This window comes from Asterias rubens, chromosome 7, assembly GCF_902459465.1.
Source record: "Asterias rubens chromosome 7, eAstRub1.3, whole genome shotgun sequence".
Classification (NCBI taxonomy): Eukaryota; Metazoa; Echinodermata; class Asteroidea; order Forcipulatida; family Asteriidae; genus Asterias; species Asterias rubens.
This window is the reverse complement of record NC_047068.1, coordinates 8,102,233-8,117,301: the sequence shown is the minus strand read 5'-3', so window position 1 is coordinate 8,117,301 and position 15,069 is coordinate 8,102,233. Positions and strand designations below refer to the sequence as shown.

Here is a 15,069-nt window from a genome sequence, read left to right as displayed (position 1 = left end):
GAGTAAAATCAGTGTTTTGGGTTTTTTTTTTCACTGAAGAGTCTCTCGAGGGGTCGGTACAGTGAATTAAAGTGGTGGGGTAGTTGGGCATATATTATAATGACAATCTTTGGAATTTGTTTTCAAAGTAAATGGGAATCAGGTTGGCTCAGTGGTTTCTTTCCCCGCCTTTCACCTCTGAAGGACCCCGGATCGAATTCCACCTCATATCGGAGCCTTGCATGTGGATTGGGTTTTCGGTCCCTAACTAATTGCTTGGGTTTTCTCCCATAATATGAAGAAATTATTAACTTGTTTCTCTTTCTTTCACGTACATACCTGAACATGGAACCGGTTTTCAATTTAATGTCAATGCATGGGATAATTCCTCGTGCTGTCGTCCTAGTGCCCTGTGTATTTTAGTGGATGCTTGTCTCATTGTCACATCTGGTTCATGTTTTTGTAATTTCTTCACCCAAAGTAAGTCTTTTATTTTTGTTTCTTTTTCTTCCAACAGCAAGCAGGCATCTACAGAGGAGGCTATGCACGCTACACGCCGTATTAAACAAAAGAACACAGCATTTCAAACTCAACAAAATAAACTGTGCTGCCAACTTTACTGTAAGAGATTCTGAACAACTCTTGTCAAATAATTTAAGAACATTTTAAAACTGCCTGTTATTTAACAATATGGATTTATGCACGTGCTGCACGGTGACCGCGACTCGATGCAGGGGGGGTACGGTAACCCAGTCATACAGGGTACCAGTCGTGCTCCTTCACTGGTTGCTTGACTTGTTAGTGTGTAGCATTCACATGAGAACGTGTGGGGGTACCAGTTGTTTCAACCAATGGGAAAATTCGTGCTGGACTTTTTTGTGTGCTACGATGGTGTTCTGAGTACCAGCTAACCAGCTATAATTCACTGGTTGTTGGTTGTGTGATCGGAAAAACTTTGAGTTGCTGAACTGAAAGGAAATAACTACAAGAGATGGAAACATTGCGGGAAGAACGATCGAGATAAAAACTACAATACTACGCAGAGGGATTGCAATCAGAATGTACCATCATGGTTTCAGTTAATGAAGAGTTGCAATATACGGGGAAGGATGCAAGCCTCTTTTTATTAATTTTAAGGCTAAGAAAATGAGCATTCAGCACCATGGAAGATGTCACATTAATCAGTGAAAGGTTGATGGAAAGGGTTCTTACTTGGGCAAGGATAGGTTCTTACTTGGGCGAAGCAATGAACACACTTTCTTAATAATGTATGCCAGAAGTGGACATTTAAAGACCAATTTAGAATGATTCAAAGACCATTCGGGAATCTTTTCCTATATTCGTTTGGTGAGAAATAGCAGAGAAAAGGAAAGGATGTAATGTTGGATGAGTAAATTGCCAAATTTGTGATAAAGACTCATAAAGAAATCATAAAGACAATCACACACTAATCGAAGCACATAAAGACAATCAAATTTATTCACTTCAATTTTAAAAAAATTGACAACTCAATGTCCAGTGTGCGTTCCTCTGCCAATTCAAACCTCTCTTTTACAATAATGAAACACTTCATCAATGAATGGCACAAAAAAAGAAGTTTTTTTGTTGTTTTTAAAGATGTACAAATATCAATTTTCTTTTATTGGCTAAGGACATCATGTTCACTTGAAACATCATCAGTTCCTCAAGAGAGTTTGTGTCACACAATTGTTCGTTCAGAGAAAAAGTTAATCAAGTGAACAACTCCTCTTTTAGTTGAGAGTAAAACTAAAATTTGTTGGTTCATGTTGGAAAAGAAACACTCGTAAGTGGATTCGAAACTGTCAAAACTTGTTGGTCCACCCAAAATTTGTCTGACACAAGTCACCATTGCATCAGAACTTTTTTTTAAATCAATTGAAGAAAGTTTTCCCATCTTTTTGAGCATCTTGTTACATCTCACACTGTAACACACCAAGCGTAACTCGACTATTTTTTGCCTAAACAAAAAAAAGATATTCACAAATAAACAAAAAGGCATTTTATAAATCAAACAATATTCTTGTAGTCAGTTTTTCAAATTAAGGCAGAGTAAATGAAATATTTTGGGACAAAAGAAAAGATGTGCTTGAACAATTTTATTATTAATGGAACAAGCGGAACTATACTGCACTCTTCCACATTATGTAAGTTAAACACAGGCTTATAGGCTTGTCATTTTTGTACATAAATTACCTTATTAATAGTGCTCTGATATTTAGGTATTACAACTTTTTAGTGGCAATATATTGCTAATCGCTAGATTGATCAGTTTATTTGCAACTCGGTATGAGGAATTTGTTCTGTTGTTTCGTAGCAGTGTGACCAAATCCGTCGTCCAGTCCTTTCTTCAAAACAAATCTTGCATGTAGTTCTTTATCAGATAGCTCTTTAAAAAAAAACCTTCATTTTATTCAGACACATTATTACACACGTGCTAAATGTGGTGCTATTAGGGTTTAATCAATGCTATGTTTACGAACACAAATAGATATTTAAACGTTGTGTGCTATACCTTTTAAAAAAGCAAGGAAGGAGATTAATCCGCAGTTGGGAGTTCAGTTGCAATAAGAGAGACACGGAACAGCAGTTGAGAGTGAACTAGCCAGGACACAGACCAGCAGTTGGTTGTTCAGTTAAACTGGCCACCCCAGTGAAAATTTCAGGGACTTTCATTCACTGATGATAATGTGAAATTCAAACCTTCAACCATGGGTCTGCTGGGAAGGGTTACTTAGTATAAATTCACCGAACCAAATTTGTAAAAATGTTTTTTTGTTAACCTACTCTCCTCCGAACTGTTGAGATGTCGGTCCTCGATCTGCTCCGAACTGTTGTGATGTTGATCCTCTGCTGAAACTTGAACACTCCCAGGCCCAATTCATAGAGCTGCTTATGCACAAAAAGTTACCCAAAGCACAACAAACTTATGCTTACCAGATAAAGGTTACCAGCCAAGAAGCCTCGTCACATGTACCATCTGTGACTGGTATCCTGCTCACTTTTTAGTTAGCAGAAGTGTTTAGTTAGCAGAAAATGTTTTGCTGTAAGCAGCTCCATGAAAAGTTGGCCAGATCTGGGCCAATTTTATAGAGCTACTTTAGCACAAGTAGCAAAGCAGAACAAAAGTATGCTTACCAGAATAGTTACTGGTGTCCTGCTTATTTCTGCTAAGCAGAAGTTTGTTAAGCAATTTCTTCTGCTTAAGCATTTCTATGAAATTGGGCCCTGACGTTGGTACTGCCACAGTAAGGAGTAGGTTACCATGGCAAGGGTGTAGTTGAGTTTGTTATAGCCGTTGTCATTTCACCGTTATTGTAGATCTGTCTTAACAACCGTAAAGCTAATTAACTTGCCCACAACTAACTTTATTAAAAAGTAAAGACACTTACAGGAGTCATTACGTATCTTCCGTCTTTTATTATTAATGTATAACTATTTATTTATTTCTGTAAAACAAGTAAAGATCTTATCCGGTTACATTGTACAGTTTGTCTTTTGCTGTATAGTCTTCAAATAGCACATTATTAAGAGAAAAAAACGTAAAAAATTGTAAAATAGAGAAAAGCAAAAAACATAAGACCCTTAATAATGAGACATTTATATTTATTGTTCAATATACTGAATTTATTGAAATAGTGTCTGTTATAGCCTGTTTAGATAAACAGAACTACTTGAGTGCAATGGTTTGCCAGACAAAAAACTTTTCTGCCCTTTTTGGCCAACCAAAGTGTTCTAATAATCGTCCGTGTATTGTTGGATGTCGGTCTTCTATCTGAACGACCATGTACAGTGTGCTGTTACCTCAAAACTGGGAGGGAAATGTTAGGTATCTGTTTTACCTATAACTATCTTTCTGTGAAATTGTTACATTTTAAGTAGTTTTGTCATTTTTTGCTTTCATTAGTGATGTTAATGGAAACTTCTTTTTAAAAACTTAAGGTAACTCTTTTGTTTTGTGTATTACTTTTTGTTCAGTATTAAAACCTGCACACCTTTATTTCTGGTAACATCTTCAAAGACTGGGCATCAACCACCCTACTTCCCACTACCACCAGAGTGTACTCACCCCCTCCTCCCTTCCCATAATTTCATGCGGTTTGTGGCAATAATACAAATGGTAATCTTAGTTTACATATTCTGACATTGAAGTATTATTGATTGTGTAAATTGATGAAAGTGACGCCTGTAGACGGCCAGTTCTGACAGAATTTGTAACTTTCGCCATCGATGAAAATGTGGCTGTGTAATTATTTCGACTTCCGAAATTTTATTGTTTGAGTAAAGTGCTTGGGGTTTAGGAAGATTTGTTTCAACTCGTTAATTTACTGGACATTAGTTTGTTTTTCTTTTTCTTTTATTTTTTTAACCTCTCTGGTTTCAAATTTTTGATCTCAACTTTTGTAAATTGCCAAAGTTCCTTCATCTCTGCTGACAGATTCCAATTGTTAAAAAAAACTCAAAATATTTTTGATCAACTCAAGTGGAGAAAAGACTTGACTTGGTACTTTTTGTTGTCAACTCTAAATCCAATATTTTGTTCACCTTAATGTCACCAAAACTAAGCCAAAACATAGTCTGATCCTTGTCTTGGTGATGAGAATCCAAACTCTCATTATCACTGTGTAAACAGGGAACCACACAAACAATAGCTCTCATCTTGGTTGCATTTTGTCAACCCTACACAGCTGAGCCCATCTCCCGCACCAGTCTTTGAATTTGTTTCAAATAATCTACAATCATATTTTGTGTGCTATTCGACAATCATGTTTTAAGTTTTAACTGGGGAAATGCCTTCACTTTTACAAGGCAGTATCATTTTGTTTTCTTCTTTGTTTTTAAATGTCAGTTATGACCAGCACACGATAATGTATATGTATGAAATATATGTCTTTTGTGTATTTAATTGTAACTTAATATATGCTGCTAAATTGCCAAAATGCCAGGATATGGCAATAGCAGCAAGTGTTAAATAAACAGTAAATGAACCCCAGTTGATTTTTTATTTTAAAGAAAAAATCACACCTAGAATATTTCTCAGAAACCATTTTAGCTCATGTCGAACTACCAACATTTCATATTGTTTTTTTTTTTTAAGACATTTAAAAAAACTCAAGTAAGATATTTTTTCTGAAGTGAAACCTTGAAGCATAATGTATCTTTGTTGAAAATCTTGTCAGTTTCTATGGTAATCATATAACAGCTAGGTGTGTATTTTTAATTATTGTGGGTTTTTATTTTAATCTAAACTGTTTTTAAGTTTATGTACCGTTTGTTATGCCACATGGAACAAAAAACAAGAGTTTAAATAAAGCAAACACACATTTGTTCAGACTTCTACTTTGGAGGAGTCAATGAATCCATTATTTAACTATTTTTCATGTGTGAATGAAACAGAACAAGAATTTCTGAGTTATATTTCTTTGATAAATGTTTCATTTTCAAATAATCTGTTTGGTACTGAGGAAAGAGTGTGACTGGTGTTCTCCCGACGTTCCTGGGCCTAGTTTCAGCCTGTAAACACTTCCTTTAGCACAGACAAATCCTAGGTTATTAGCCAAAATACCATACAGTTTACACTGTTCTGGCTGGTACCTCATTCATTTCTTGCTTAGCAAAGGACTTTCTGTATAACAAAGTTGTGTTAACTGGATTATCTGCTTTGACAAAAGTGTTGAAGATGAACCTGTTACCCTTCAGTTTGGTGTGCAGTCAGTTGAGCTTACTTGGGATTCAAACCTCAAACTGCCAGGATATTACATGGATGCTCCCCCACCTACCTGACGAGTTGCTCCTTAAGGAGCTCAAACAGTGTTATGGTGATACCATCAAGCAGGAGTCGAACCTTGATATCACCATAACACTGTTTGAACTCATTAAGAAGCAACTGATGCAGGATCTGAACCTTTGACCATAAAGTTGTTTTAAGAAAGCTCTACCACCTGAGCTATGCTCTCAAGCAGGAGTCAAACCTTGAGCCTTGGTATCCACCATACCACTGTTTGAGCTCCTTAAAGAGCAACTCCTGCAGGACTTTGACTTTGAAATTGTTTCATTGATGCTCTACCACCTGTTCTATGCTACATCAAGCAGGTGTCGAACCTTGAACACTGGTATAACCATAACACTGTTTGTGCTTCTTTGAACCTTTGACCATACTCTACCACCTGAGCTATCTTCTTGAGCTCGAGTCAAACCGTAAACCTCTGTATCAATAGTGCAGCCGTCACTCAGTGACGCTCAAGGCACTTTAACATACAGTATTTCCTGCAAGGTATGTGGGACTACGTTTGAGTTACGAGACTTACTCATTTTACATTGCACAAACTGAGATTGTTCTCTGATACAGGAGTCTAACCTGTTGTTTCATTTTAACTTTACTTGTCGTCATCTACTATATTTCGGCCTAGGGAAGGTTCAAAATGTCAGAGCAAACATCACACAGGTTGTGGAGAAACTTGACCACTAATTGTTACCAATTTCTTTTTTACAGATTCAGAATTTTCTAAGGAGTCGGCGTTCAAAAGAGGTTTTATAATTTATCTTGAAAATTCTACAAAGGAGCTGAATTTGCTCTGGAAGTACAGATCAAACAACTCCTGTAATAGAATTATCAAGTCTTTAATTTATAGGTTTCCGGATTAATTAAAAATTTAGGTTTATTTGTGTTTTGAGTTGTGCCTGGGTTCTTTGGCATCAAATGCATTGAATAAAAATACACCAAGTCTGAAAAGAAACTTTCTTTCGTGGATTGAGTTCTTATTATCTGTGTTTGTTCTCAAAGTTTATGTCTTAATAACAGTGATCCCATAGTCTACAAGCCCTTGCCCCCCCCCCCAAAAAAAAAAAACCCATAATATTTAAATGGTTGAGATAGGTTCACCAGATCAGAACAAGTGAGTATCAAAAGCCATTCATGAAGTGTTTGGACACTGACTTGTTAGTCAAAAGTTGGCACCTAAAAATATAGTTTGAATTCCTCAGACAATGGGTGCGTTCGTTTAGCTTCCCCAGGTCGACCTTGGTGTGTGGTGTTTTCTTTTTCCAGGACGAACGTGTGCAGATAATTACCCACGTTCGTCCTAGAAAGAAAAAAACCGCCACATACTGGGGTCGACCCAGGGAAGCTAAACGAACGCACCCTATGAATACAGTGCTATGTCACTAGGTTCCTAGTCTGTGGTCATGGGTTTTAGTCGTCCTGATAGCCGATACAATGGGTGCGTTCGTTTAGCTTCCCTGGGTCGACCCCGGTGTGTGGTGTTTTTTTCTCACCAAGACGAACGTGGGTAATTATCTGCACACGTTCGTCCTGGAAAAAAAAAAACACACACCGGGGTCGACCCAGGGAAGCTAAACGAACGCACCCATTATTGGCTGAAACAGTGCCCTCTGTGACAAACCCTACGTCATTAGCGAGTTAGAGCGTCTGATAACAAATCTGTGGGGAGTTCTGCGTGGCTGATGCAGAGAATTGAAATCAAGTCTATGTCACATGGTTCCTGGCAAGCTTTTGTGTGTAGCAACCTCACCATCATACTTTCATCTAGCCCCAGTGTAGCCTGTGATGCTACAGATCGTCGTTTTACTTAAGTTCAGGAATATTTTACTCAGCAATGAGACGCACCAAATTAATTGTAAAACTTTCTTTATTGTTCTTGATCCGCTGGTAGAATTACTTTATAATTACTGTGACGAATAAACTTTGATTTGACGATTGAGTTCTGATTGTATACAAGATTACTAATTAGTGTTGACGGTTGACTGGCGAAATAGAGGTGGCAATTAACTTACTGGATGGCGGTAGTTGGTGGTTGGTGTAGTCTAGTGATTGGTGATAGGTGATTTGGTGGATGGTGGTGGTTCAACTAAAATATATAAAGAGAAAATAACAAATTGCAATAAATACATGAACCAAGGCCATACTTTGACTTAATCTATATAATCAATTAGGACTATAATCAATGGCATCAATAACGCATACATGAACGTATAATACAGAGCAACGTGCCTACGTACATGTCATGTACAAACTTGTACACGAGTGTAATTTCCACTTGACAAAAAACCTTAGTTTTGCATAACAAAATACTTCCAAATTACTCAATATACTCAATAACAATGCTAAAATAAAATGAGAACACTCACTTTGCTGAGCTGCCTAGGTTTTGTGGCAACAGATGTCTCAAAAAATAATGGGTCTTGCCCTATATCTTGGCAATTTGCTGATGTCAATTGTACGACAAAAATAAATGTGATACAAAATCGCGCCCTCTATTGACTTTTGAAAAAGGCGAGGCGCTGCACAAAAAAAAGGTAAACAAAAAGAATATTCTGGCGGCTACATCCCGGCCCCTAATGACTGTATCCGGGAAACAGCATTACAAACAAAAGACCAACAGAATATTAGTCAAACATTCAATGTCCAAAATGTTCTTAGAGAGTCAGTCCAATCCTTGCTGGTTATGCGGTCTACATCTCTTCACCCTCTCGGAGGCACAGCTTATCTATGGGTCGGGTGTAAACTCCTGACTGTGTCTTCAACTGTACGGATCTGACCTTGCCGTCCTTGCCTTGGAAGGTTTCTCTCACAAGTCCTAGAGGCCATTGGTGTCTTGGGGTGTTTTCATGCATAACAAGCACCAGATCTCCAGATCGAACGTTGCGTTGAGGATGGAGCCATTTCTGCCTCTCCTGCAGCTGTGGAAGATACTCCTTGAGCCATCTCTGCCAAAATATGTCAGACAGATATTGTACTTGACGCCAACGTCTCCTGTAGATGTCTTGTTTCACAAATTTGCCTGGTGGTAGTTGAGGACCCGAACGAAGAAGCAGCAGGTGATTTGGGGTAAGTGGCATCGGGTCTCGCATATCGTCTGACAGCTTGGTGATGGGTCGTCCGTTAACTATCCCTTCGACAAGGCACATGAGTGTTTGGAGCCCTTCGTCATCGAGTGTCTGCTGATGAAGCAAGTTGTTGAGAATTGTTCGAACTGTTCTAATCTGCCGCTCCCAAACGCCTCCGAAGTGGCTGGCTGCAGGCGGATTGAAGATCCACTGAATCTCCTTTTGGCACAGAAAGCTGTCAATCTGATGTTGGTTCCATTCCTGGATGGCTTGACGGAGTTCTCGCATACCTCCAACAAAATTTGTTCCGTTGTCTGAACGAATCTCTACTGGCTTTCCCCGACGACTGATGAATCGCTGCATTGCGTTGATGAAGGAGTCCGTGTCCAAGCTATGGCTCACTTCAATGTGAATTGCCCTGGTGGCAAGACATGTAAAGATACAACCATATCTCTTTTGCATACTTCTAGCTCGCTTTACCATGAAAGGACCGAAGAAGTCTACTCCTACCATACTGAAAGGGGGCAGTTCCGGAGTCACTCTGTCTTTTGGCAAGTCTGCCATTTGTTGTGTCATCATAGGTGCCCTCTGCTTGCGACATGGGATGCATGAATTGATGACATTCTTCACAGCTGTACGTCCCTTGATGATCCAGAATTTCTGACGGATATCTGCAAGAGTACGTTCAATTCCAGAGTGACAAGCAATGGTATGGTAGTGCCTTATTATCAGGGTTGTCAGCGGATGTCTTGTTGGCAATATCCAAGGGTGCTTGATGTTGTCGGTGAAGGAAGCATTGGCTAGTCGTCCGCCAACTTGGATTATACCATCACCTGACCTTGTAGGGTTCAGCTTGCAGTAGCCACCGGATTTCAAAAGGGTGTCGTCAAAGTTGGCCTGCTGAACTCGTCTGATAATTTCTTTCTCAGCAGCTTGTATCTCTGTGACAGTCAAATACCGGGAAGGCTTGAAGTCCCAGTCTGTTTTCTTCACTCTGGCAAGAAGAATGGCTTTGGCACGGAGAATCCATGCGACTGCTCTTTTAAGTCGGTACCATGAGGAATATCTCTCCAATAGGGTGTCTACAGCCTCAGGTGTATTAGTGGTTGCCTCGACTGAGTAGACTTGTGTAACTGTCTTAAGCTCCATGTCTACGGGCAGAGTCATCTTGTCAAATTCAGGTTGATTGGGCCATTTATCTTCCTCGAGCTGAAGAAATTGTTGTCCATGAAGCCAACGTTTGCTGTCAATGAGCTGCTGTGCTTGAAGTCCTCTGGAGACATCGTCTGCTGGATTGGAGCTCGTATCAACATGCTTCCATTGCTGCGGTGTGGAATGCTCCAGTATCTTTGACACACGGTTGGCAACGAAGGTTTGGAATCTCTTTTCCTCATTTCTCAAATACTGCAACACAATCATGCTATCGCTCCAGTAGACTGTCTCCTGCAATGGTAGTGTAAGATGACGACGCATTGTTTCATCAAGCTTGACAGAAATGACTGCGGCAGCAAGTTCAAGGCGGGGAATTGTTGTTGTCTTCAGAGGTGCCAGCTTTGCTTTGGCCATGAGCAGCACACAATGTACCAAACCACTGGAATCCTGAAGTCGCAGGTAAGTAACAGCTCCAAAACCCCTTTCAGAAGCATCCGCAAAATGGTGTAACTGCGCTGAAGTGATGGTGTCGTAATTTAGTGGCTTGACACAACGTGGTATTGATATCTTCTGAAGGAGTGGTAAATCGGCCATCCACCGGATCCACTGCTCTTTGATGGAGTCTGGGATTGGATCGTCCCATCCAATTTTCATTCTGCACAATGTCTGGAAAAGTATTTTAGCAGTGAGTACAAACGGACTGGCATAACCTAGGGGGTCGTACACAGAACTCACTGTTCCCAGCAGTCCACGTCGTGTCAACGGCTTCTCTGTCACACTCACATTGAATGTAAAGGCATCAGACTCGATGTCCCATAGCACACCCAGTGCTCGCTCGGCAGGAAGTGTCTGGTCCAGGTCCAATGTTGGCACTCCCTTCGCTCGTTCAGATTCAGGAACTGACCTCAGGACTTCCCGGGAGTTACTAATCCACTTCGTGAGACGAAATCCACCGGAGGCCAAAACCTCACGAAGCTGTCTAACAAGGCTGATGGCTTCTTGCTCTGTAGCGACTGACTTGAGGCAATCATCGACGTAGAAGTTTTTGTCTATGGTGTCTATGGTGTTGGCGTCAAAACTCTCCATGTTGTCTTGTGCTGTACGCTTTAAGGCAAAGGTTGCACAGCTTGGTGACCAAATGCCTCCAAACAAGTGAGATGTCATACGAAACGTCTTAGTAGGAACCCCACTTATGTCGTTGTCGGTCCACCACAGGAAACGCAGAACGTCGCGGTCAGGCTTATTCACGTGCACCTGGTGAAACATTCCTTCAACATCTGCCATCAGGGCGATGGTCTCTTGCCGGAACTGAATCAACACTCCCACTAGCTTGTTTGTCATATCTGGGCCCTGATGAACCTTGTCGTTGAGTGACACACCTCGGTAACGAGCAGCACAGTCGAACACTATGCGCACCTTTCCTGGTTTGCGTGGGTGAAGGACCGGATGGTGTGGCAAATACCAAACTGCTCCATCTTCTCTGTTCAGATCCTGCTGGGGTACCTCCTCTGCATATCCTTTATTCATCAAATCTTGGATGCCTGCAATGTATTTCTCCTTCATGTCGGAGTCTCGGCCTAGTCGTCTCCCCAGCAGACGGAGTCTGTGTTCGGCCACTGCCTTGTTGTCAGGTAGTTGAGGTGGGCGCATCTTAAAGGGAATGTTCATGCTATAGTGTGCTCCATCTCGGCACAATGACTGCTCCCAGATAGAGATAACTTTCTTATCACTGATTGACATACCTCTCTCATCACCTCCAGTGCCGTCCAGTTTCCAGAACTTTTCTACTTGTTGCTGTAGACTTGTGTCTGTTTCAATGAAGAAAGAAGTTGAACGGCTTAGGGGTCCAGTCTCAAATGGGCCATTGAGAGTCCATCCCAATTTAGTGCGTGTCGCATAGGGTGTTCCAACGCCTCCTTCCAAGACTTCTTTCGGAATTAAAGCAGAGGGGTTGTCTTGGCCTATGAGCAAGTGTACATTGTTAGCATCTACATCTGGCAAGATTATATCGCTTAGGTGTGACCATTTGTTGATCTCCTTTTGATCTATCAAAGTGCTGATGCCCATCTGTAGTTTTGGCCTTGTCAAAACATGTGTCATGACAACCAGATTTTCATCACACATGTCAGTTACCTCAAGATGTACAATGCGAGTTTCAGTGAGGATATCGTGATTGTCTAAGGTTGTCAGCCTCATGGTGTCTGGTTTTCCATTAACTCCAAGCTCATTAATTAGCTTTTCTGAGCAGAAAGTCTGCGTTGATCCACTGTCAAGTAGAGCGTATGTCGTCACAAAGTTAGTAGCACTTCTGTGGCTTCGTACTTTCACTGGAACTATGGGTAGGGCTATCCTTCCACTTCCGGCCCCAGAAGTGTTGCAAGTTGCATTGGCTGAGGCAGTTGTTGGCACAGCATTGACGGTGACAGGAACAGCATTATTTATGAGCTGATCTCCTTGCTTCACAGGGTAAACACTTGTTGGTGTTGATGGGTTGCCCGTGCGGGTGAGATGTAAGAACTTGGTATGTTTCAAACCACATCCAGGAACAGTGCATACTGCATCTCTCGAACAATCTCGGGCTCTGTGTCCTGGTTGCAGACAGTTGACACACAGTCGCTTTGTTTGCACAAAATTCAGTCTGTCGGGGACTTTCAGGGATTTCCAGCTATCGCAGCCGAACAGACCATGTCCTCTTCCACAATACCAACAGGAGCGTGGAGGTGTATTACTTCTAGCACTCACTTCTGATGTTGCATTTGCATGCCAATCTGCATTTCGATATGTCCCCTTATCGTTAGTGCGTTGAGGGGAGGATGCTGTCTCTACTTGTGTCACAAAATTGGAGCGGGGTTTTGACACGGAAGTATCTTTGCGTTTGACATCCTTCATTGATTTGTCAGCCCGGTCTCTGCTCACGAGCTTGCTGTAGACTGGGTCATTTGCTTGTTGTGCTGAAATCTGCACGAAATTGACGACGTCATCTATAGTAGGGGACCTGGATTCAACAGTTTTAATATGGTAAACCTTTCTCAGCCATGCCTTGCGAACATCCCAGGGTAGCTTCTCCAACATCTGAGCCAAACTTCTGCTGTTGTTAAGCTCACACAATTTGTCCATGGTGTCTAGCGTCTCCCGGCAGTTTCTCAAGTCATCAGCAAAATCTAAAAGTGCCCTGCTGTCTCGAATATCAGGGCGATTAACGATCTTGTTGATCCATGCCTCCGCTATGTCATATTCATTTCCGAACCTTTCCTTCAGAAGCTTTCTTGCAAGAGCATAGCCCTCGGGTGGTGTCTTGACTGCACAGCACTGTATCAGTTTCTTCGCAGCACCAGTGCAGTATTGCTGGAGACGAGCCAACTTTGCAGCATCGCTAATTGTGTCCTTTTCTACAGCATTCTCGAATGCCCGGATGAACACCCAGTAACTTGCAGGATCTCCGTCAAAAGTCATAAGCTCAGTCTTTGGCAATTGGAGGGTCTCTACCAAGGACTGTTGTTGTACCTGCATGGCTTTCACGAGATGAGTGAAGTTGCTAGGTGTGTCTCCGACCGGTGTGCTAAGTGAGGGTATGGTGGTTGAACCCGAACTTGGAAAAGAATCATCTTGGTTTACTTTGGGAACTCGGTTTGGTGTCGTGTGGTGTGTGGTGACTGGCTGAACCAATGGTGTAGAATTCTTAACATCATAATCATTTTCAGCCTCAGCAAATGTTTTCTCTATAGCAGCAGCTCTCGCTAGCTTTGTCTCTAACTCGATCTGCCGCCGTCGCTGACGAAGCTTTAGCTCCTCCTCTTCCAGAGCCTGTCTTCTATTCTCTGTTGCAATTTCTGCTTGCAACGCAGCTTTCTCGGCTGATGCTCTGAGCCTAGCATTGGATGCTGATGATGCACCCGATGCAACGCTTGTTGCCCTTGAACTTCTGCTGCCAGCTTGGCTCAATGAATCCATGTACTCAAAGGTCGTCGCAATCTGGTCAGCAGAATTTGAAAGCTTGGTATCCATCTCCTGTCTCGCTTTACTGTCGGTACTCAAGGTAGTTGGCTATTAAATGATGAATTTCATACTTCATTGAAGTACAATTCAAAGTATCCTTGAAGCTCAAACTTAACTGATGCTGAAGGTCGGAAACTAATGTCGCAAAAGCACAAATTGAACTAATGTAGCCTGTGATGCTACAGATCGTCGTTTTACTTAAGTTCAGGAATATTTTACTCAGCAATGAGACGCACCAAATTAATTGTAAAACTTTCTTTATTGTTCTTGATCCGCTGGTAGAATTACTTTATAATTACTGTGACGAATAAACTTTGATTTGACGATTGAGTTCTGATTGTATACAAGATTACTAATTAGTGTTGACGGTTGACTGGCGAAATAGAGGTGGCAATTAACTTACTGGATGGCGGTAGTTGGTGGTTGGTGTAGTCTAGTGATTGGTGATAGGTGATTTGGTGGATGGTGGTGGTTCAACTAAAATATATAAAGAGAAAATAACAAATTGCAATAAATACATGAACCAAGGCCATACTTTGACTTAATCTATATAATCAATTAGGACTATAATCAATGGCATCAATAACGCATACATGAACGTATAATACAGAGCAACGTGCCTACGTACATGTCATGTACAAACTTGTACACGAGTGTAATTTCCACTTGACAAAAAACCTTAGTTTTGCATAACAAAATACTTCCAAATTACTCAATATACTCAATAACAATGCTAAAATAAAATGAGAACACTCACTTTGCTGAGCTGCCTAGGTTTTGTGGCAACAGATGTCTCAAAAAATAATGGGTCTTGCCCTATATCTTGGCAATTTGCTGATGTCAATTGTACGACAAAAATAAATGTGATACAAAATCGCGCCCTCTATTGACTTTTGAAAAAGGCGAGGCGCTGCACAAAAAAAAGGTAAACCAAAAGAATATTCTGGCGGCTACACCCAGCATAAATCGGTCCAATCGGATTGGACCGATTTAGGATACGGAGTGGATTGGACTGATTTATGCGGCTAAAGCCCGGTTCATACTTCCTGCGAATGCGAATGCGATACAAATGTTTGT

General features: G+C 41.1%; 2 protein-coding genes across 7 annotated transcripts in view; one reads left to right on the top strand and one right to left on the bottom strand.

Annotated features, from left to right (window-relative positions):
* Positions 1 to 6,734, top strand: part of LOC117292374 (RNA binding protein fox-1 homolog 3-like) — a 64,288-nt gene extending 57,554 nt beyond the window's left edge. For all 6 annotated transcript variants that reach the window (XM_033774402.1, XM_033774403.1, XM_033774400.1 and 3 more), the window contains exon 9: positions 497 to 6,734. In XM_033774402.1, coding sequence (XP_033630293.1) covers positions 497 to 544 — 48 coding nt within the window. In that variant the 3' untranslated portion in view covers positions 545 to 6,734. The remainder of the gene's footprint in view (positions 1 to 496) is intronic.
* A 1,735-nt stretch (positions 6,735 to 8,469) lies between these two features.
* Positions 8,470 to 14,001, bottom strand: LOC117292390. The gene has a single exon (XM_033774418.1). It carries the CDS (start codon positions 13,999 to 14,001, stop codon positions 8,470 to 8,472), a length of 5,532 nt encoding a protein of 1,843 aa, XP_033630309.1.
* Positions 14,002 to 15,069: the final 1,068 nt, after the last annotated feature.

Bases quoted from the DNA above. Each gene is read 5' to 3' on its own strand.
- LOC117292390 (XM_033774418.1), bottom strand. From the start codon at position 14,001: ATGGATACCAAGCTTTCAAATTCTGCTGACCAGATTGCGACGACCTTT.